The sequence below is a fragment of the Harpia harpyja genome, chromosome Z (genome assembly GCF_026419915.1).
Source record: "Harpia harpyja isolate bHarHar1 chromosome Z, bHarHar1 primary haplotype, whole genome shotgun sequence".
In the NCBI taxonomy this organism is placed as follows: domain Eukaryota; kingdom Metazoa; phylum Chordata; class Aves; order Accipitriformes; family Accipitridae; genus Harpia; species Harpia harpyja.
In genome coordinates this window covers 26,540,976-26,560,751 of record NC_068969.1, presented here as the reverse complement: position 1 = coordinate 26,560,751, position 19,776 = coordinate 26,540,976, and the positions used below count along the sequence as shown (strand labels likewise).

The 19,776-nt window shown below is 49.8% G+C and overlaps 1 protein-coding gene and 1 long non-coding RNA gene across 2 annotated transcripts; one reads left to right on the top strand and one right to left on the bottom strand.

Moving 5' to 3' along the window:
- The first annotated feature begins 155 nt into the window (after positions 1 to 155).
- On the top strand, positions 156 to 16,611 carry ZC3H4 (zinc finger CCCH-type containing 4). The gene is given in 16 exon segments (XM_052778788.1): positions 156 to 282; positions 5,575 to 5,834; positions 8,521 to 8,740; positions 9,390 to 9,500; positions 9,755 to 9,977; positions 10,658 to 10,803; positions 10,950 to 11,046; positions 11,146 to 11,291; positions 11,676 to 11,789; positions 12,019 to 12,130; positions 12,533 to 12,642; positions 12,792 to 13,150; positions 13,387 to 13,751; positions 13,931 to 14,182; positions 14,750 to 15,982; positions 15,985 to 16,611. Coding segments are annotated over 15 exon segments (3,816 nt in total). The 5' UTR covers positions 156 to 282; positions 5,575 to 5,724; the 3' UTR covers positions 16,203 to 16,611.
- Positions 16,612 to 16,826: 215 nt separating this feature from the next.
- Positions 16,827 to 17,801, bottom strand: LOC128137679 (uncharacterized). Its single transcript, XR_008233787.1, has 2 exons — positions 17,702 to 17,801; positions 16,827 to 16,948 (listed from the first exon to the last, which is right to left on the bottom strand). It is a non-coding gene; the product is annotated as an uncharacterized LOC128137679 (long non-coding RNA).
- Between the last annotated feature and the right edge of the window lie 1,975 nt (positions 17,802 to 19,776).

Below are 19,776 nucleotides of genomic sequence, written 5' to 3'. Positions count from 1 at the left end.
AGCGCGGGGCGGGCGGGCGGATAAGCCGGGCCAGGCCGGGCCGGGCCGTGCCGTGCCGAGCCGACCCCCGCGCTGTACAGTGACTGTGCCCCCCTGTTCGCCCCCCCGCCCCCCTTGCCCATGGCCGTGGAGAGCCCGAGTGTCCCCCCCCGCCGCCGCCGCTTCCCCCCCCAGCCCGCACTCCACCCCCCCTTCTCCGTCCTGCCACCACCACGACAGCGGCAGCTGCAGCCTCCCCCGGCCGCCGCCGCCGCTCCAACACCACCACGGCCCGGACGAAAGGTCCAGTAACCGCCTCTCCCGAGAGCCTCTCTGTCTGTCTGTGTCTGTCTGTCCGGCTCGCCGGACCAGGTTTGGGGGGGGGGGGGGGGGGCAACGCGGGGCGACCGGTGGGGGGGGTGGGGGTGGGGTGGGAAGGGGTCGGGGGGGTGGGGGGGGCGATGGGGGCCTGGGGAGGGGGGGGGGACAAGGCCTGAGGTGAGCGGGGGAGCCAGGGCGCAGGCCTGAGGCGGGCGGGGGGGGGGGGTAGGCCTGGCTTTGGGGGGGGGGAGCGGGGCCCGGAGGGGGGGCTGCGAGGAGGAGGAGGAAGCGGGGCCAGAGGCAGGGACAGCCGGGGATATTTAGGGGGGGGGAGGATGTCCTGGGTAGAGTAGGAGGCCGAGGGAGGAGGAGGAGGGGGCCGCGGCCTGGGTAGAGCCAGGCCCTGAGGGTAGCGCAGGCCCTGGGGTACCATGGCGGGGGCGGGGGGGGATGTTGGGGGGGTTTATGAGAGGAGCGAGGGTCTGGAAAAGCCAGGGAGAGGGGTGGGGGGCTCCTAGTTCGTTTTGGGGGGGGGGGGGGGGTCCTAGCTGCCTTTTTTTGGGGGAGGGGGGTCCTTAATGAGGTCTTTAATGACGTTATTTCTCCTGGGCAGCACTGGCCTCATTAACGTCCCCTTTGTCTTCTTTCTGCTTCTTAAAAATTATTTCTTGGCTCAAATCAGGGAGTGCAGGCAGGGATAGGAAGGTAGCGAGGATTGGGGGTATAGGGGGTATGGGGGGGGGTCTTGGGGTGCAATAGCCTCCATCACCTCCCCCCCCTGCTTTTGATAGGGAAAGGCTCACCTCCAGTGCTCCCAGGTATTAAAAAGTTTTTAAAAAAAATATATATATCTCTCCCCCAGGAACCCCCTCTTTCCTCTGAGATGTATGTAAAGCACCTTCTTCCCCCTCCCCAAACATAACTTTAGCCATTTCCTTTATTACCACTTTTTTTTTTCTTAGTTGAAACCATATAGCCAGAAAGTATCGGCAAAAATAAACAGTTTAAGCGTGTGTGTCTGGGGGGAAAAAAAAGATAAAAAACCGAGGTTTGCTGCCTTCCCACTCCCCTGGAGGGCAGGTGTGCAGTGCGGAGAGCTGCTTTTATGCATTAGCATGCCTTTGTCTCTGAGGAGGTTTGTCTTCCATGTGATGCAGGGTTGGGTTTGTAAGTAAGCTCTTTTATTGAATAATTAAATTATACCTTTTCCTGCCTTCCCCCCCCGCCCCCCTCCCCGCCACCAAGTCCTGAGACCATCTGCAGGGTACGTTTCAGTAAGCAGTGAGTTGATACTGTGTGTGTACAAACCAAGCAGAATTCTCCCCCGTTGTAATGACTGATAGAGTTATGCACCCCACTGATGTGAATGTTTAAAAGACAAAAAAAGTCACAAAAGCACACAATTTACTCCCAAATATGTCTGTTGTGACGTTTCCAGGTGAAGTAGCACTGAGATGCCTCGGTAAAACTCATACCACTCTGACCCTTGATGCCATCTAGACGTAGGATGTGGATCCATTGCTTTGTCTGCAAAGTCCATCCTCATTCCATTACGTTGACTGTAAACTGGCTGCCCCTGGGTGCGGGTTTGCCTGTAAAGCAGAAAAAGATGTTAAAAAGTTTTCTTAAACAACTCCAAAGTGTGTCAAAAAGAAAAAAAAAAGGTGGCAAAGAAAGCACTGTTTCCCAAATGTCATCACACATTGTTCCCCCATCCCCATATACAGACTCATGTTGGATAATTAGAGAAATTGAAGTAGCGACATACAGTGCAAGCACCCAGTTTGTAACAAATCTCGTTAGCGTCTTCAATTTTCCTTCTCCCTTTCTTTTCCTTTGTCGATCAGGTGCGTTATGTTCCTCACGCTACTTCACACGATTCAAGTTCGAAGTAAGAACACCATGCACAGTGTTGGGTATTTCTCCCCCTCCCCATCCAACTAATTTAATTTCTTGGGTTAGTTTTTCCTGGAGACCAAAACCACACACTTCTGCCCCTTTTCATCCAGCTTACATTGTCCTCAGGTGGAAAAAAGCCCAGTGTTCCCTCTAAGCACACCGATACAGTTGTGTGAAATTGTGGTGGTTTGTTTCCCTCTTGTCTTTATTCCCTAAAAAAAGAAAGAAAAAGGTATATACATTTGCTTAAACTGTTAAAATATTGCAAGCACTTGGTATAGCAAATTACAGGGCTTTTTGTTATAGATTTAATCGCATACCAGAAAGGGGTTTTCACATAAAACAATATCCAGTGGTGTCTTTTATGCCTTTTTGTCACTGTTTTTAAATGTTTTGTGACAGGACCCTTATGGTCCCTGTACCTTCTGTGGCTTAACTTTGCCACAAAACCATAAATCTGGGATTTTTTTTTTTTTCCCCTTCGATCAAAGGTCCACTATCAGAGCTTGAAAATGTTACTGGTCTGGCCGAAATGTTTTTGGTTCAGAGAGAGTGGGACCTTATAGTATTGATTTTTCCCCCCTAATATATTCAATTAGTAACTTTGTTCTGTTATTTTACTAAATGTATGTACATGTTAAGCTTTATACTTCCACTCTTGATCCCAGAAAAATCAAAACTGGTTTTTGATTGTCTGCTGCTAACGGCATAAGTGATTTTTTTATCCATACCAGGATGAGTTGGAAAGGACAGATGCGGCAGAAAAGAAAGAAAATAGGCTGCCGGAACACTTTAGGTTAATTTTCTCCCTTTTGAGGGACAAAGAACCAGGGATTGTTCGAATGTCAGGAGTTTTCAGGGATTGTACTGCCAAGTTTACAGGAGTTGTTGACTGGTTCCATAAAGTGAGTAGTAGGGCGTTTTTTAATATAGTTAAATATTAGCTGTAGGAGTCAAACTTCTTGTTTGGGGCTTTTCCTTGTGCCTTGCTTCCCCTGACCCATTTTTAATTGGGCTCAAACTCCTAGTGCTCATGATTTGCTAGAGATTACCTTTTTAATTGCGCAAACACTCAGGCAGCCATTTAACATCGGTACCCTGAGTAGCTCCCTGGAAGATCGGAGCAACTTCTGATAGCAAAGCAAAGCACCCGCCAGGAATCTTTTTTTGCAGGGACAGGTTTTTTTTCTAAGGGCGTAATTGTTCGGCTGAGGCTCCTTGGGTCAAGCGAGGCTTTGTTATACTGGGTTAAAGGAAGGGCTAAAGCAAATCCCAGACCCCAGCGTCTTTTTTTTTTAGGGCCTGGGATGTATCCCGTTGCTGTGGCATCAGCCATGCTGTGGCAGCGAGGACGTCAGCACTCAGCGTTAGGATTTCGCTGAAGGATTTGGATAGGAGGAGCGGGAAGCAGCTAACCTGCGAGCAGAGAGGACGTTCAGAATTTGCAGCTGAGTCAAGCACATTCCCTGAGAAATCTTGAGTTGTGACCAAATAGCGCTTGAAAGTTTCCCTTAGTATAAACGTCACTTAAAAACATGGATTTTAGGGATGTCAGGAGGAGGATTTGCCCCAGTTACAGCCAGGAGTGGGCTAAAGGGATCTCTCTCCAAGCCTTGTATAAATTGGTACAACATGTATGTTACCATAATGAAAAAAAAAAAACCCCAAACCCAACTGTATAGAAGATAGAAAAAGCTGATAAATTTTAATGACTTCTGCCCCAGTCCCCACAGTTTGAATGAGGCAGCGTGGCCCCGCTGCCTTCAAAGCGGTGCTTCTTTTATTTCTTGATTGATGTATTTCCCCTGGTTTCCACTTGGAATAAATTGTAAGGCAGCCACACTGGCGGGCCAGAGGAGAGCTTAGTTCCTTTGGGATAATCAGTGTTTTGGTGAAAGAATAGAGATCTCGCTGAATAATTTTCTCCAGTGCGGAGTGTGCAGGTGTGATGCTGGGGTAGGGTACATTTCCTCCGAGCACGTTGTTGGTGAGGCAGTAAACTTCTGCTGAAGCGTTAAATGTGTGATTAATAACCTTTAGCTGGATGTAGAGGTCAGTCTGAAAAGCCTGGCCTTGCGTTTTCATTAGAAAACCTTAAAATGCAGAGAATGAGCAAAAACTACGTGTCTGTCCTAAAAAGAGCTAAATTCCACTCACAGCAGCACGATCTCCCTGCCCTGTTGTACACACGGAGGGGTCTGGTTTTAAATCCTGCTCTGAAATAGGTTGTGGAGAGTTGCTCTCAGCTGGGATGATCCATTCTCTACCAAAAAAACCACTCCCCCTCGAGCTTGGCCAGTTGGTTTATGGTTAGTTTTCAGTTCTTACTTGGTTTTACCATGCTTACAATTTTTATTTGCCGTCTGATCATTTCCCCACCCCATGGAGTACACTGTCAAATACATCAGATTGTTAAAAATAACTTTAAACTCATGGTTGCCCAGCTCAAGGCAGAAGGTGTTTATCCTAAAGATACGCACGTGTGTGCACAGCTTAAGTCCCTGTCAAGCGTTTTTCTTACGATCACATAAAATTAGAAGCAAACATTCACTTATCATGAGATTAAATCGCATGGATTTGCAGTCCGGTGACTTCAAGAGCGTTTGCGCTTTATTTTCAGAGCCTTTCTCCTGCATCGCTCGGGGAGAAAAAAAAGCGTTTTTACCCACCCTGTGCTTTGCATTCCTCAAAGTTAAACCAAGATCTACCTTTGTACATGAACTCCCTCCCCGCTCTTGGCATCCGTGGATCTGCTCTGGCAAAACCAGATCATGCACCGGGCAGGCGATTTCACGGTCAGCTGCACCTCTTGTGCAAAAAGCCGCCGTACAAAGGAAGGTTTCTTCCAGCAGTTCGGCTGCTAAATTGGGGTTTTTTTATAGGGGTATTGTGTAGAAGTTACACGAAGGTACGCGTCTGTCGCACTTAACGTATATAGAGCAGGTGAGAGCACACAAAGCTCTTTCTTTTCTTAAAAGTAGTAAAAAACACTGTTGTTTTCCGAGGATGGCAGCCAAGAGGCTTATTTTTGACAGGGTTTCTTTCAGGTGTAACAAGCAAGGAGCAATAATATCTTTAATAGGTTTAGGAGGGTGTATCAGCTATAACTGACAGTAAATCTGCTGTCTAGGCCACTCATTTGTCACTTAGTTCCACTCATTTCCCAATTTAACAAAGCCTCGGCTGTATAAAGTGACATTATTTATTTTAAGATGATATTTTAATTCTTGCGCTGCCCTTCAGTGGCCAGAATAGCAAAAAACCCACTGAACTTTCTCATAACACAGTCGTTCCTACTATTTTTCCCATAGCAAAGTGCCCACACTGTCAGTATGGCGGGATAACGATTGGAAAGGGCTTTTGTTTTTTTTCCAGGCGTCATCACCACCGTGTTCCGTCATTGCCGTGGCACTGAGGTCACAAACGCCGCACGGCACCCAGTGTGGGTCCTTCCACGAGGATGCGTGCTGCGCCGGGGACCATCCCCTGTAGATCAGGCGAGCAGGAGCAATAGGAAAGCCTGAGATGAGTGTGGATTCGGGGAAGAATTTTCCCCCAGTCAGTGTTTTCTGCAATACCAATAGTTGCTTAAGAGACATGGCTTCTTCACCGCGTACCCGCAGCGACTCTCCACGGTGAGCCGTCCCCCAAAAATGCACAACGTTGCTTTAATTGCTTTTAATTTTTTTCCATCCTGCCTGAGAAATCATTTGGTTGCTTTCAAACATCCTTACCTACCGGTTGCCGTATTTCAAATTACTCTGTTTCATTGTGTTCGGTGCTTCAATAATACTTGCCTGAAAGTTTACAGAGCACTTTCCCAGCTCTAAATAAGCCCCACAGTCCCTCAGAGAGGTTGGTGTATCATTTCTGGCCCAAACCTACTCAAATCCGGCAGAACTGGAGTTTAAAAATGGCAGGAGATGATGTTGCCCATCTTAAGATGTAGTTTGGTATTTAAGCGTCTCTATAAACATTATTTTTCAGACTTTCCTTCTTTAGGAGACAGGTACGTTGATAAAATAATTGATATTCATCTGCTAAACAGCTCAGCGATCGCTTTGACAGTTTGGCCTCGTCCTGTTGCTTGGTACTTTTCAAATTATCTTTGCAGCGGCCACAAAATTTGTACACTTGTTGTCAGGAGCCTTTTTGGTCATCGTTTCTGTAACCACAGCAAATTAAATAACGTGATTATCAGTCGGGACGTGGCTCCAGGGGTGTAGTCTCCTTTAAACCTTGATATCGGACCAGAGCAACTCAAGGCAGGGTAAAAGCGTGTGTACTTCAAAACCAAGAGCAATTATCACACCTGAAAATTGCAATTAAGGTGTTAGCGACACACGTTTGTTCCTCTCTGAAGGCAAGGAGCAATCGTGATCCCCAGCCGGCGAGGAGTCCTGGGAGAGGGTAAATGACGCTGATTTCAACGGAGCGATGCCGAAGGGAATAGCCATTTTTTGCAAAGGCATATGGTGTGAGGGCATTTATCAGGCCACACTGGGCTTTATAGCATCTCATTGTTTCCTACAAGCCTGTCCCATGCCCAGGGTGAGCTGTGTTGGTGTTTCACTTTGCTTCATTCACTAGTCCTCTGCTAGTAGGTTTCTGGAAACTGGATCCAGAAACCTGGTGGCATTTCTAGTTTGAAATGCATTTATTGATGAAACTGTCCCTCTAGAGAAAGGAGGGAGGCTTTGACAGGACTTTTATTTAAGTATTTAAATTCCTTTCCATAAGCTTGTTTTGTTTATGTTCTTACTTCTGCTCGGCTTTGTGCGGAGCATGAGTTTCTCTTGTTCCAAGCTTGATCTCACTGAGTGCAAACACCTGAAGGATGCTGCGGTCCTGCAACGGAAATAATTTCCACTGATAGTCGCCTTTAAAACTTGTATGGACACCTAGGAATTATGCGTCAGGTTTAAGCGCTTCATGAGTAATACTTAAGTGAGCTTGATTTTGGAGCTAGTCTGTTATTAAAATGGTGCAAGCACAAACAAAAACAAGAGGGGAGCTTTGCATCAGAGTCCGACCGGGCAGCTGTATCCAAGTGTTTGCTGTCCACCATGCCGAAACATCCCCAGGATGCTTCCCGGGGATTGTTAATGCTGGTTTTCATAGGTTTTTTAATGTGTTTGGGGAAATAATTCAGTTTTTCTTTGGTTTTTGTTTGTTTTTTTTTTTAATGTAACCTGAGGTTATCAACAGGTCAGCTCGTTTATGCAGTGGAGCTTTTTCCAAGAGGCTCCTGTGTGCCATTCATAAACCCCATTTCAGCTTCCAGATTTCCCTGAGAGCTACCAAGTGGCAGCAGCTCCTTCTTCCAGCTGAGCTGCCTTCTCTGCAGCTGGTGGCACAGCACAGGCATGGCACGGCATGCTGCCGCGGTTGCCGTTCCCATTGTGGTGCTAAAGAGGGGAGTTTACAGCAGCCAAAGAAGTCAGTCTTTCCATAGCCTAAAAAAAAAACCCAACCAGAGGGATGCATGTCAAACATTCACTGCCTATACGCTCCTAAATTGTTGTCTGTGAATGACCATGACATATATAAACAAGCCAGCATTTATGTGTTTAATTATAGCTTACCGTAAGTGAAAAGGGAGGAGGAGACCCCACTCTCATTTTAAATCCTGCACCGGCAAACTTGGGACCTATTGGGAGAAAAGGAATTAACACAAGGGAGCTGATTGAACTCGTGCCGTATTACACATTTAATCTGTTACGAGGTTGTAAAAAGTTTCTTGTAACCTGTATCTGAGTAATTTTTAATTGAATTTAATTGAGTGGGGCTTGGGGAATCCTCTTGAGGAAGTTTCAGATTTGCTTTATCACCTCTGCTAACCACAGTTGTGCGTGAATGGGAGCATAAGAAAGTGGAAATAACTGGGCACACATCTCTAGGTTTGGCAAACCAATGTGATATTTACTTATTTTTGTCTTCTAGAGGACTGCTTGTTGTATTAAAACACCAGTTTCAGTTCTTGGAGTGGACTGAGTGTTTTATTAAAGCACCAATTCCCATTCCTGGAGTTCGTTTGCAATTTCATAGGAAAGTTGAGCGCCGTAATGTTGTGGCTTCCGTTTGTCGTTTGCAAGATGCTTCTTTGCCGTGTTTAACTCCAGACTGAGCGAGAGCTTGAGCAGATTTCGGTGGCAGAGAGGAACAGAATCGGTATTTGCAGTCAAATATTTAAAACCACAGTAACTAGGAATTTGTGAGCACTTTGGGAGCCGAGTGCCTGGCTGGCTGGTGAGCAGAGTAAACAGGTTTTATTTTCTTCCTTTGAATAAGGGGAATTAAACGTGTCTGTCTGCTTTGCAGGGAGGATGGTGAACTGGAAGAAGGGGAGCTGGAGGATGATGGAGGAGAGGAGGCTCAGGATCCCTCCGAATCTCATGAAAGAGGTCGGAAGGAGAAAGGAGAGAAGCATCACAGCGATTCGGATGATGAGAAAGCCCATCGACGGATGAAGCGCAAGCGTCGGAAAGAGAGAGAGAAAGAGAAGAGGAGATCCAAGAAGAAAAGGAAATCCAAACACAAGGTGAACCATGCGCTGCATTTGCCTCCCGGGTCCTCCAGGGTCCCAGCTCCAGTCTGCCTTCCTCTGCCATCAGGTGTCTCCAGGGAATTTCTCTTCTAACATTATGGGTAGTTTGAGGCTCTTCCCCTAACAGTAATTGCGAGGTGGGAGCACTCGCAGGATTTCTTGGGGTTCAGATCCTTACAGCCTTCCTCCCCTGAGGACTAGCAAGCACAGCAGTGGGGCACCAAGTTCTGCAGGTGGGATAAAAATGCTACAGTGCTCTCTTGTCCGTCTGAGAACACAGAGTGGGAAGAAAACAGGTTTTTATTTAGGGAATTCCTTTGTGAGCATTCTTACCTCAAAGGGGATTGCAGACTGCCAGATTTGCAAAATCAATGATGTTTGTTACTTAAGTTTCGGGAATTTCTGGAGCACAGAAGGCGTATCGTGTTTGTCTTCGTTAGGTAACCTGCTAACAGGTCTCCAGTTTTGTAACTCAGTGAACACTGAAGATTTTGTTAAGCAAAATATGAGTTTCCTAAAAAAAAAAAGGCGGCAAAGGGTGACTTAGTTGTGTTGCATAGAAAGGCCAGGGGCCTGGCAGCAGTGTCAGAGTCAAGAGCTGGCCCGTAATAAAATGGCACCACGTGTTTTCCTTGCCTTGCAGCGCCATGCTTCTTCCAGTGATGACTTCTCTGATTACAGTGAGGACTCAGACTTCAGTCCTGGTGAAAAGGGACACAGAAAATACAGGGAATACAGCCCTCCCTACTCTTCCGTAAGTACCTGCCAGCAGAGAGAGAAGGGGAAGCTGCTCTCCGGTTCAGAGCCGCTGCAAGCTTTGAGCGCCGGTGCCCGTCTGGCTCCATCTATGGGCCACATGCTTTGGCTCTGGTCCTTTAGCCTGTTGATTTTTCACCTAGCTGTTATTTGGGGGGGGGGGGGGGCTTAATGATTTTTAAAAATTAAGTCATGATATTGGGCTTGATTTATTCCTTTCCTTCATCACTAACCTCTGTGCCTTTCTCAAAGTCCCACCAGCAGTATCCGTCCTCTCACAGCGCTCCCATGCAAAAGAAGAGCTACTCTAAAATGGAGAGCAAGAATTATGGCATGTATGAGGACTACGAGAATGAGGAGTACGGTCAGTACGAGGGGGAAGAGGATGAAGATATAGGGAAGGAAGATTACGATGACTTTGCAAAAGAGCTGAATCAATACCGGAGAGCGAAGGAAGGCTCTCACCGGGGGCGAGGTACATCTAAGCATTTCTTTTCTCACCGTATCTCTGACACTCGTTACCTGCAGCTCATTTAGCTGGTCTGTGGCCAAATAAGGCTGGACGCATGCAAGAAGCTTCATGAAGGTTAACTGCCTGGCCTGCATGAAGCCCTGCCTATGGAGAGCCCGCTGCAATGGCCTAAACAACTCTTTGGTGTTAGTTTGCGACAGGGGAAAGTGTTTTTTCCTGTTTTCCACTCTGAGGCAAAAGTTCAGATCCCCATGGATAATTTAATGTTTTAAATAAGCATTTTTCTTGCTAGCATAGATCGTTTTAAAAGCATGTAGTGGATAAAATAGAACAAAACCTTTATTTGAAAGGAAAATTAAGTCGATCGATAGCGTAACAAGTCTGATGTCATCACATCTGGAGTACACAGATTTATGTTACCAGTCTAACGTACCTGTGCAGCAGCTGACGTGGTCACATGGCATTGTTTTTTTTTAAAGAAAGTTATCATTTGGCTTCTTAAAAATCCATTCTTTTAGAATATTAAAAACTGATTCACTTAGAAAAAGTTTTTAAGGCACTGGTAATCCCGTACTGAAAGGTTATCATTTATTTTTCCTTGTCTGGGATATTCTTGTGCTGTTTTAATGTACTTGAGGGGTGAAACACAGCACAAAGCTGACCCCATCCCTTTGCTTCACCAGGTGGCCGTGGCCGAGGCAGAGGGTACAGAGGGCGAGGTGGCAGAGGGGGCATGAGAGGAGGCCGAGGCATGGGCCGAGGGAACCGAGGGCGAGGCAGAAGTGACCACCCCGAGGAAGAGGAGGAAATGTATGAAGAAGAGATGGAAGTAAGTGCCCGAGTCTCTGACCTGCTCCCAGAGAACCACGGAGGCATGAGAGTATTCTTTTTCATGATCAGGATGCCTGTGTTTGAGGGGGAATGAGCTGCGCTTCATCCCTGCTCACTGAAAGCACCGATCCTTCTCGTTTGTAGTACTGCGATAATGAGGAGCCCATGGGTGATGACGAGTACGATGACTACTCGAAAGAGCTGAATCAGTACCGCAGGAGTAAGGAGAATCGTGGACGGGGTGAGTGGGTAACGAGCTGTGCTGGGATGGTCCCTGCTTTCTGCTCTCGCACACGTTTTATGGAAGGAGAGAAATTAGAAAGAAGGGGGCTTGTTTCAGGTTTAAATCGAGGACGTGGTCGTGGCCCCAGAGGAAGAGGAAATAAAGGAATGGGCAGAGGACGAGGCAGAGGCGGAAACAGAAGTGGGATGGGGAAAGGTGGTGGAATGAATGAAGATGATGATTACTACGATGACGACATGGGAGTAAGTAGCTCTTTGTTTTCTAATGGCTTGCTGCAGTGCTGGATTTGCCCCTTTCCCCCACCCCCCTCTGTAAATCCAGTCAGGTTTCGAAGAAAGCCTTCGCAGGAGCAAAAAAACCAAACGGGCCTTCCCCAGGATCCACAAAAGTTGTCCCATCTCTGAAAGAGATGGATGTTTTGGATTCTGATCCACTGACAGGTTCCTCAAGCCGTGCTCAGGGGCCTGCTAGGCTCAGCGCGCTCATCTTTGCCTCCCTTTTTCATCCCAAATCTCAGTCTTGTTCCCTCTCAGAGATGGCTGCGTAGGAAGTTTTAATTTCTCTCGTGTAATCCGTTGCTTTGTATTTCAAATTCTTTGTCAACTAACATAATGTGCTTCTGACAGGATGGAGGAGGTGGTGGAAATTACCGGCGGAACGACCACGACAAACCCCACCAGCAGTCGGATAAGAAAGGGAAAGTGATTTGCAAATACTTCGTGGAAGGCAGATGTACCTGGGTAAGGGAACAATTCAAGAATATTTATGTAGATCTCTTTATACGCATACGGAACCGTCACTGAAGCATCAGGTCCAGGTTTTAACTGATTTCAGGGAGGGATTCATGCCTACAAAGACCATTTTGTAAAAAGCACACATCTCCCTGTCCGTCCTAGGTGTGTTATGGGCTGCTGACAAACGTGTTCACGCTTGCATCTGCTAACACGCTGTCATGTTGTTTCTGAACAGGGTGACCACTGCAATTTCAGTCATGACATTGAACTACCAAAGAAACGGGAACTGTGCAAGTTCTACATCACCGGCTACTGCGCCAGGGCTGAAAACTGCCCTTACATGCATGATATCCTTTTGGTTTTGACTGTTTCATTAAGCCAGCCTTAAATTAGTCTTGTTTACTCTGCATAAATGCATGTGGGGGGGTCAGGGGGAAAAAAAAAGGCCATTCCTGGGTAACACATCCTCCGCTGACAGGCTGAACGACCAGGGCTGCAGAGAGCCATCCCGGTTCCTTCTTAGCCTCACCTTTCCTGTTGAAGAAACAAGGTTTGTGGCCGTTGTGCCTACAGGAAAATCCAGCAGAAAGGAAAGTGGGGTGTTTCTTGTGACGGGAGTTTAATTTCACTGTTGTGGCCGTGAAAATCCTACACGTTGAGAGCCACATTTCAAAGTGAAAAGCATCTATAGCCTCTCTGGCTAAAGGAGTAATTCCCTGTTGGGGTTTATTCTCCTTAATAAATGTTACGAGATTTCCCTTGCAAGCTGTTCCACACCACAGGCAACTGTATCAACGGGGATGACTGCATGTTTTCTCATGATCCGCTCACAGAGGAGACGCGGGAGCTTCTGGACAAGGTACAGAGGGGTGTTAACGCAGGTTCACCCTCTGTTTTTCTTCTGTGGAAGTAGATCCTGGAGGTGGAAAGGGAGGGAGACATTTTCTGGAACGTGTTGGTCAGCTGGGCAGCTCCATGGATCTGCTCTTAACTCCTTTTTTTTCTCAGATGCTGGCGGATGATGCAGAAGCAGGTGCAGAGGATGAGAAAGAAGTTGAAGAGCTAAAGAAACAGGGCATCAATCCCCTCCCCAAACCACCCCCTGGGGTCGGCTTGCTGCCCACACCCCCTCGCCCACCCGGACCGCCGGCTCCAACGTCTCCCAACGGGAGACCCATCCCCGGAGGCCCTCCTCCCCCTCCGCCGCCACCGCTTCCACCACCGGGGCCACAGATGCCGCCGCCGATGCACGAGCCTCTGTCACCGCAGCAGCTGCAGCAACAACAGGACATGTACAAGAAGATCCCCTCGCTGTTTGAGATCGTCGTGCGGCCAACTGGGCAGCTGGCGGAGAAGCTGGGTGTCAGGTGAGTCTCAACATCTCCAGGTAGCGGGGAGAGGGATGGGGATGGCAGATTTTTGTGTCGAACGATGAGCTCTGCTCTAACGCTCTGACGCAGCCGCTGATGGTGGGTGTGAATGCATAGAAAAGAGGTTTCTCTCCATTTGGGGGTCACATTTTTGGCTCTTAGAGCCCTGGGTCCCTCCCTCCAGAAGCAGAGAGTGTGTGTTAAAGCGGATTTTCTTCTGTTTTCTCTTTCAGGCACCCAGGTCCACCTCCTCCCAGGTTCCCTGGGCCAGGAGGACCCCCAGGGCCAATGCCTGGACCCATGCACCCCGACATGCACCCTGACATGCACCCAGACATGCATCCCGACATGCACCCGGACATGCACCCTGACATGCACCCGGATATGCACCCGGACATGCACCCGGACATGCCAATGGGCCCAGGAATGAATCCTGGCCCTCCGATGGGTCCTGGACCCCCCATGATGCCCTACGGACCAGATGATTCCCCGCACTCCGGCATGATGCCGCCCATCCCACCAGCACAAGGTTTCTATGATAATTTCTACCAGCAGCAAGAAGGTCTGGAGATGGATCACGGCATGATGGGAGACCCAGGTAAGTCCTGAGGATCTGCCAGGATTGGCTCTTAGGTGCTTTTGCTGGACATGCCGGCTGGGAGACAGGTTGTTCTCGAGATGCCCAGGCACAGCAACAGGCTGAGAGGGGGAAAAATTGGGTTGTTTTTCGCAGCTTTGAGATTTTCTTTTTAACACGTGGTGATCTTTCCTTGGCAGAAGACTACGGCAGTTACGACGATATGGAAGGGCCTCCGGGAGAGCACATGTTCCCTGATCCATCCTTGGATCACGATGCCTTGTGCGAAGGAGGCCCGCCCGGCTTACCGAAACCACCGGGCAGCATCCCTGATTTCATGCCATCGGCGCAAAGAGCGCTTTACTTGAGAATCCAGCAGAAGCAGCAAGAGGAAGAGGAGAGAGCTCGGAGACTAGCTGAGAGCAATAAGCAGGAACGTGAAAATGAGGAAGGCAAGTGGCAAAATACATTTTCCATTCAAAGCCGCATGCGTTGAGGAGGGGATAACTTGAATGTGCTTCGGCTTCTACCCACCCGGAGGTGTGATCTCTGAAAAAGAGGGGGCCGTCGGGGAAATGGGAGTATCAGGAAGGAATTCTTTAGGGAACAAGGGGTGCTGAACACCTCAAAGAAAATCCCCAGCATCGAAAGAGCACGTTGCTGGTGAAGGAAGTGGAGCAGGTCTGCCGAAAAAATGGGAACAGCTGGCCAGAAGGTGAATGAGATAGGGTTGCTGGCTTAAATTGTGGTGAAATTAGAGCCTGCTGCAGACAGGAGGAAGAGGAAGAGAGGGATGCTTATGGTTCACCAGTAATTTGGGGTGTGAAAATGAGACCAGGGAGGCCAAGGCTGTCGCACATGGTCCCCAGTTTTGGCAAAACCTAGGGACGGTCAGGAATTTGAGCAGCGTTGGGTTGAGAGGAGAGAGGGAACGCATTTTGGGGGACCTCCTCAGCATTGCGGCTTGACGGTGCTTTAATTGCCTTTAATCAGCTGCTTTCTCTTCTCCTTCCTCCCAGGTGATACTGGTAACTGGTATTCCAGTGACGAAGATGACGGTGGAAGTAGCGTCACCTCAATATTGAAAACCCTAAGGCAACAAAGCTCCGGCAGACCTCACGCCCAGTCCTCCCACGGAGAAATTGGGCCACCTTCTGGTGTGAGCGACCCTCGCCTGCAAAAAGCCCAAGCAGGAGGGAGCGGTCGTCCTGCCGATCCGCGTTTACGGGATCCCAGGCTTTCCCGAAACGTGGACCTTTCCATCCCATCTCTCCCCAGCGATTCGGGACCCACTGACCCCAGGCTTGCGCGACACATTCCCTCCTCCACCCCCAAACCAGAAGTTCCTCATTCCAGTGTCATCGGCAGTCAGAAACCCCCCCTGCTCCCTGACGAGGAGGACGGGGAAAGGGCTCTACGGGATAAACCGGTCAACATCCCCTTAGATGCTCTCCCGGGCCATTCCCTGCGGGATCCCCGCTCCCAGCTGCAGCAGTTCAGTCACATCAAGAAAGACGTTGTCCTCAACAAACCCAGCTTTGCCCGGATGATCCTGTGGAGCCCAGAGGATCTGATTCCTCTGCCGATCCCAAAGCAAGAGTTTATTCCCATCCCGGCTGCCCTTCAATCCATGCCTACCCTCGATCCGCGTCTTAACCGATCCCAAACGGGTCTTTCCGATCCCAGGCAGAGAGGGGGAATGGCACCAGGGGACACCGGTTCCTCTTCAGGCACCGGTCTCCCCGATTTCGAGCTCCTGTCGAGGATATTAAAGACTGTGAACGCGGCTGGCAGCCCATCTTCCAGCCAGAGCGACAAACCCAGTGACCCTCGGATGCGGAAAGCCCCTGCCGATCCCCGGTTACAAAAATCTGTGGAAACGGGGGTTTCTAGAACCCCTAAAACGGCAGAGCTGGTGTCTGCTGGCGATGCCGCCCCAGCCATCGCTCCCTATGACCCTCGGCTGCTGACAGCCGGCGGGCTGAGCAAAGGCAGCGGGCAGAGCAGTGTGCTGAGCGCCATCAGCTTGTATGATCCCAGGACTCCGAGCTCGGGCGGCAAAGCTTCTGAGTCTCCTAACGAAGGTAATTCATCTTCCAAATCCTCAGATTCCGGCAAAATGACTGGTAAAACCAAGGAACCCCTTTTCATCCGGCGATCGGCGTTAGATCAACCCGAATTGGAGAAGGCGAGCGCCGAATCTGCTACGGACAGGTACAACAGCTATAACCGGCCTCGTCCCAAAGCCGCTGCCCGCCACCCCCCCCTGCCCAAGAAACGACCCCCCAACCCGGGGTCCACAACCTCCCGGTCCCCTCCGTTTACGGCATGGTCAAACAAAGCGCCAAATCCGGATCGGGAAGCCCATTTGCGGGGAACAGCCCGGCACAGGACAGCGAGCAGCAAGATGCTGCTTCCCTTAAAGATGTCTTTAAGGGTTTCGATCCCACGGCTTCTCCTTTCTGCCAGTAGTATTAAAAAAAAAAAAAAAAAAAACCAACCAACAAAACCAAACCCTGACTCTGCTCCGTGCATTGAATTAGCAGCGCAGTGTTGGTAATTTGATTTATTTGGGGGAGGGGTTGTTTGGTTTGGGGTTTTTTTTTCCTTTTAATTCCATTAGCGCTCACTTTAGCCATATAACGTGTATATAAATCCCGGTTTCTGCTGTAACTAAAGAGAGTTTCCCCAAGCCGCGTTTTAAAAGAAGGATCAACATCTCCCTCTGTGATAACAACCAGTGTTTTCTTTATTTTAGTGCTTCCCCCCCCCTTCAAAAAAAACCCAATTGAAATCATCCAGGGAGGGGGGGCAGAAAGAAACACTGCATTTCAAACCTGACTTCTCCGTCTCCGCTCGGGGAGAAAAAATTACCGCAATTATTTAAAAAGCTGCACCGATGGGTCATGGGGTTCATTTTTTACAGCAGAATTAACTAAAAATCTTTGTATTATAGTCTTTTTCTAAAATCCTGCTGTGGCGAACGGGAGTAACCATGAAAAATCCACAAAAAAAAAAAAACAAAAATACCCATGTAAAATTGCTTTTGTAATCATGGGGAAGGGGGGGGGGCGTCTCCCGTTTCTTTGGGTTTGGTTTTATTTTTTTTTGGAAGTAAATATTTTTATGCCGTTTCTTGGAGGTTTTCAAGACAACCGGGGCCCTTGGAATCCCCGAGAAGGTGACGAAATATTTACAGCCCCCAAAAGTTCTTCAGGCTACCAAAAAAAAAAAAACAAACCAAAAACAAGAAGGAAAAAGGTTGTATTATTGCAATTAAATTATTAATCTCAAATTATTTTGCTCGTACGTAGTTTGCATCCGGAAAAGGGGCATTTTTTTCGCCCTCTCCCCCCAGAAAAAGGCAGGTCTGCGCTTGGAAGCTCTCGGTGCCTTTTTTTTCCCATTGTGGAGAGAAAATCATCCTTCCCACCATGGGATGGGATCAGAAAAAGGAGTTAAAACCCAGTTCCCAGCTGGAAAATCACCATCGATGCAACTGGAGAAAAAAAAAAACCAACTGCATGGAAAACCCACCACCATGTGGTTTTTCTTGGGGGGGGGGAATGCATTTTCGAGCAGTTGGCACTGTGGTAAGCACAGTCTGGCTCCACCAGGCCACGAAAAACCCCCAAAACACTTATTTTTTTCAGCGATAAAGTTGGGGTTTTTTTATCACTCCTTCAAATTTATGATGGGTTTTTCTCAACCCATCGCTCCCCGAAATAATTTTCCCTCAGTGTTTCGAGCAGCCAGGGTTTGCTTTGAGCGGGGCAAGAACCTGAACTTTTTGTAAAATGATTTATTATTTTATTTTATAAGGATTTAAAAAAAAAAAAAAAAACAACAGCTATTGAAGCCAGTCAGGGGGGATTTATTTTTTTTTTCTACCTGCCGGAGGTTTCGAAGAAGAGCGATTGTAATAAATGTGTAAATAATTGTTTCAGAGTCAAGGTCGTTGATGGAAATACCTGGGGTTTGCACCAAAATTGGGGCTTGGGGTTGGGGTTTTCTTTTTTTCCCTTTTCTTCCCTTTTTCGGGGGTATCTTCCAAATCCTGTTGAGGAGCTGACGGTTTGAGCATCAGGCATCCTGGGGTTTGGGGTGCGTCTGGGGGGTTTGGGGGAGCAGGTGGGGGTTTGGGTGGGTTTGGGGTGCATCTGGGGGGTTTCAGGGTGCACGTGAGGGGTTTGGGGTGTGTCTGGTGGGTTTTGGGGTGTATGTGAGGGGTTTGGGGTGCAGCTGGGGGGTTTTGGGGTGCAAGTGGGGGGTTTGGGGTGCAGCTGGGGGAGTTTGGGGGCGCAGGTGGGTTTTGGGGGTGCGGGTGGGGGGTTTTGGGGGTGCATGTGAGGAGTTTGGGTTGCATGTAGGGGCGTTTGGTGTGCAGGTGGGGGGTTGGGGGTGCAGGTGAGGGGTTTGGGGGGTTTTGGGGGGTGCAGGTGAGGGTTTTGGGGTGCAGGTGTGGGGTTTGGGGGTGCAGGTGGGGGTTTGGGGTGTGGCAGGTTTTGGGGTGCACATGAGGGGGTTGGGGTGCATCGGGTTTTGGGGTGCAGGTGGGGGGTTTGTGGTGCATGTGTGTGTTTTGGGGTGCATCTGGGGGGTTTCAGGGTGCAGGTGGGGGGTTTGGGGGGTAAGTGTAAGGTTTGGGGATGCAGGTGTGGGGTTTGGGAGGCATCTGGGGGGGTTGGGGGTGCTTCTGGGAGGTTTGGGGGAACACCTATAGGATCTGGGGGTGTCTGTGGGGTTTGGGGTGCAGGTGGGGTTTTGGGGGTCCCCCCCACAGTAGGGTACAGGCGGGGGGGTTGTGGGGTATCCTGCCCCCCACCACCACAGCAGGTGCCGTTTGGGGTGCCAGGGCTGGTCGTCCCCCCCACCAGGGACCCCCAGTCCCACCCCCAGGGAGCCCCCCCAGATTGCATTCAGCTTGGGGAGCCCCCAGCCATTTTTGGGGTGCCCAGGCTAGGGGGGACGGGGGGGGGCAGCACCCCAACATGCCCACCCCCTCCCAGGGGAGGATGCTGGGGGCTCACGGTCCCTCCTTCATGGGTGCCCCCCCCTGCCCACGGCTGTGGAACCCCAACATCTTTTGGGGTACGGGTTGTGCCACCCAGCCCCTCCATCACCCAGACCCCCCCCCCAGTATTCCCAGTTCCCCCCCCCGGTACTGCTCCCCCCCCAGTTTTGGCCCATTCCGACACAATAAAAGTGATTTTGAGGGGTCCAAGCATGGGAGGTGGGGGGACAGCCCCCCATTTTTTGGGGGGGGGTCAGGATCCCTGCAGGGCCCTCCCTCTGGGAACGGAGCTGGGGGGAGGGCACTTCCTGGCCAGATGTTCTCAACATCTGGATTCTTCTATAAACAGCTGGCGGGGGGGGGTGGTGCTGAGAACAGGGCAGCTCATCACCGCAGTGACACAAAGTTTTTTTTGCGGGGGGGGACGACCCTGGGGACAAGGAGCCTCGGCGGGGGGGGGGGGGGGGGGGCGTTGTGTGTGTGTCCCCCCCGGGGCCGGAGCAATGCTGGGCTCATGCCTAAATATGGAGCTGGCGGAGGAAGGCAGGCAATGCTGGGGGGGGAGCTGTTTAGGGGGGGCTGCCTATTTTTTTAGGGGCGTCCCTGTTTTTTGGGGGGGACCCCCAAATTTGGGGGCGTCCCCGCCACACGCCACCCCCCACCCATGTGACGCAGCGAGGTTTTATTCCAGGGGCGGTCAAAGGATTTACATGGTAGGTGGGCTTAAATACTGTACAGTGGGTGCTGGAGGGGGGTGGGGGACCCCTTATGGGTGCTGGAAGTGGGTGACCCCACATCCCCCACACCCCGTGGTCACGAGTGGGGGGGGTCACGGGGGGGGTGGGTTGGGGTCCTCCGGGCTGGGTCGCTGGAGGACTTGTTGCTTCGGTAGCCCCTTGAGTTGGGTGAGGAGCTCCCGTATGAAGTCCTGCATGGAGGGGTACAAAAAAAGGAGGGGGGGCTAATTAGAGACCCCCCAAAAATTTAAGCCCCCCCCACCTCCCTTCCCTGAAGCTGCTGCTGGAGATAAGC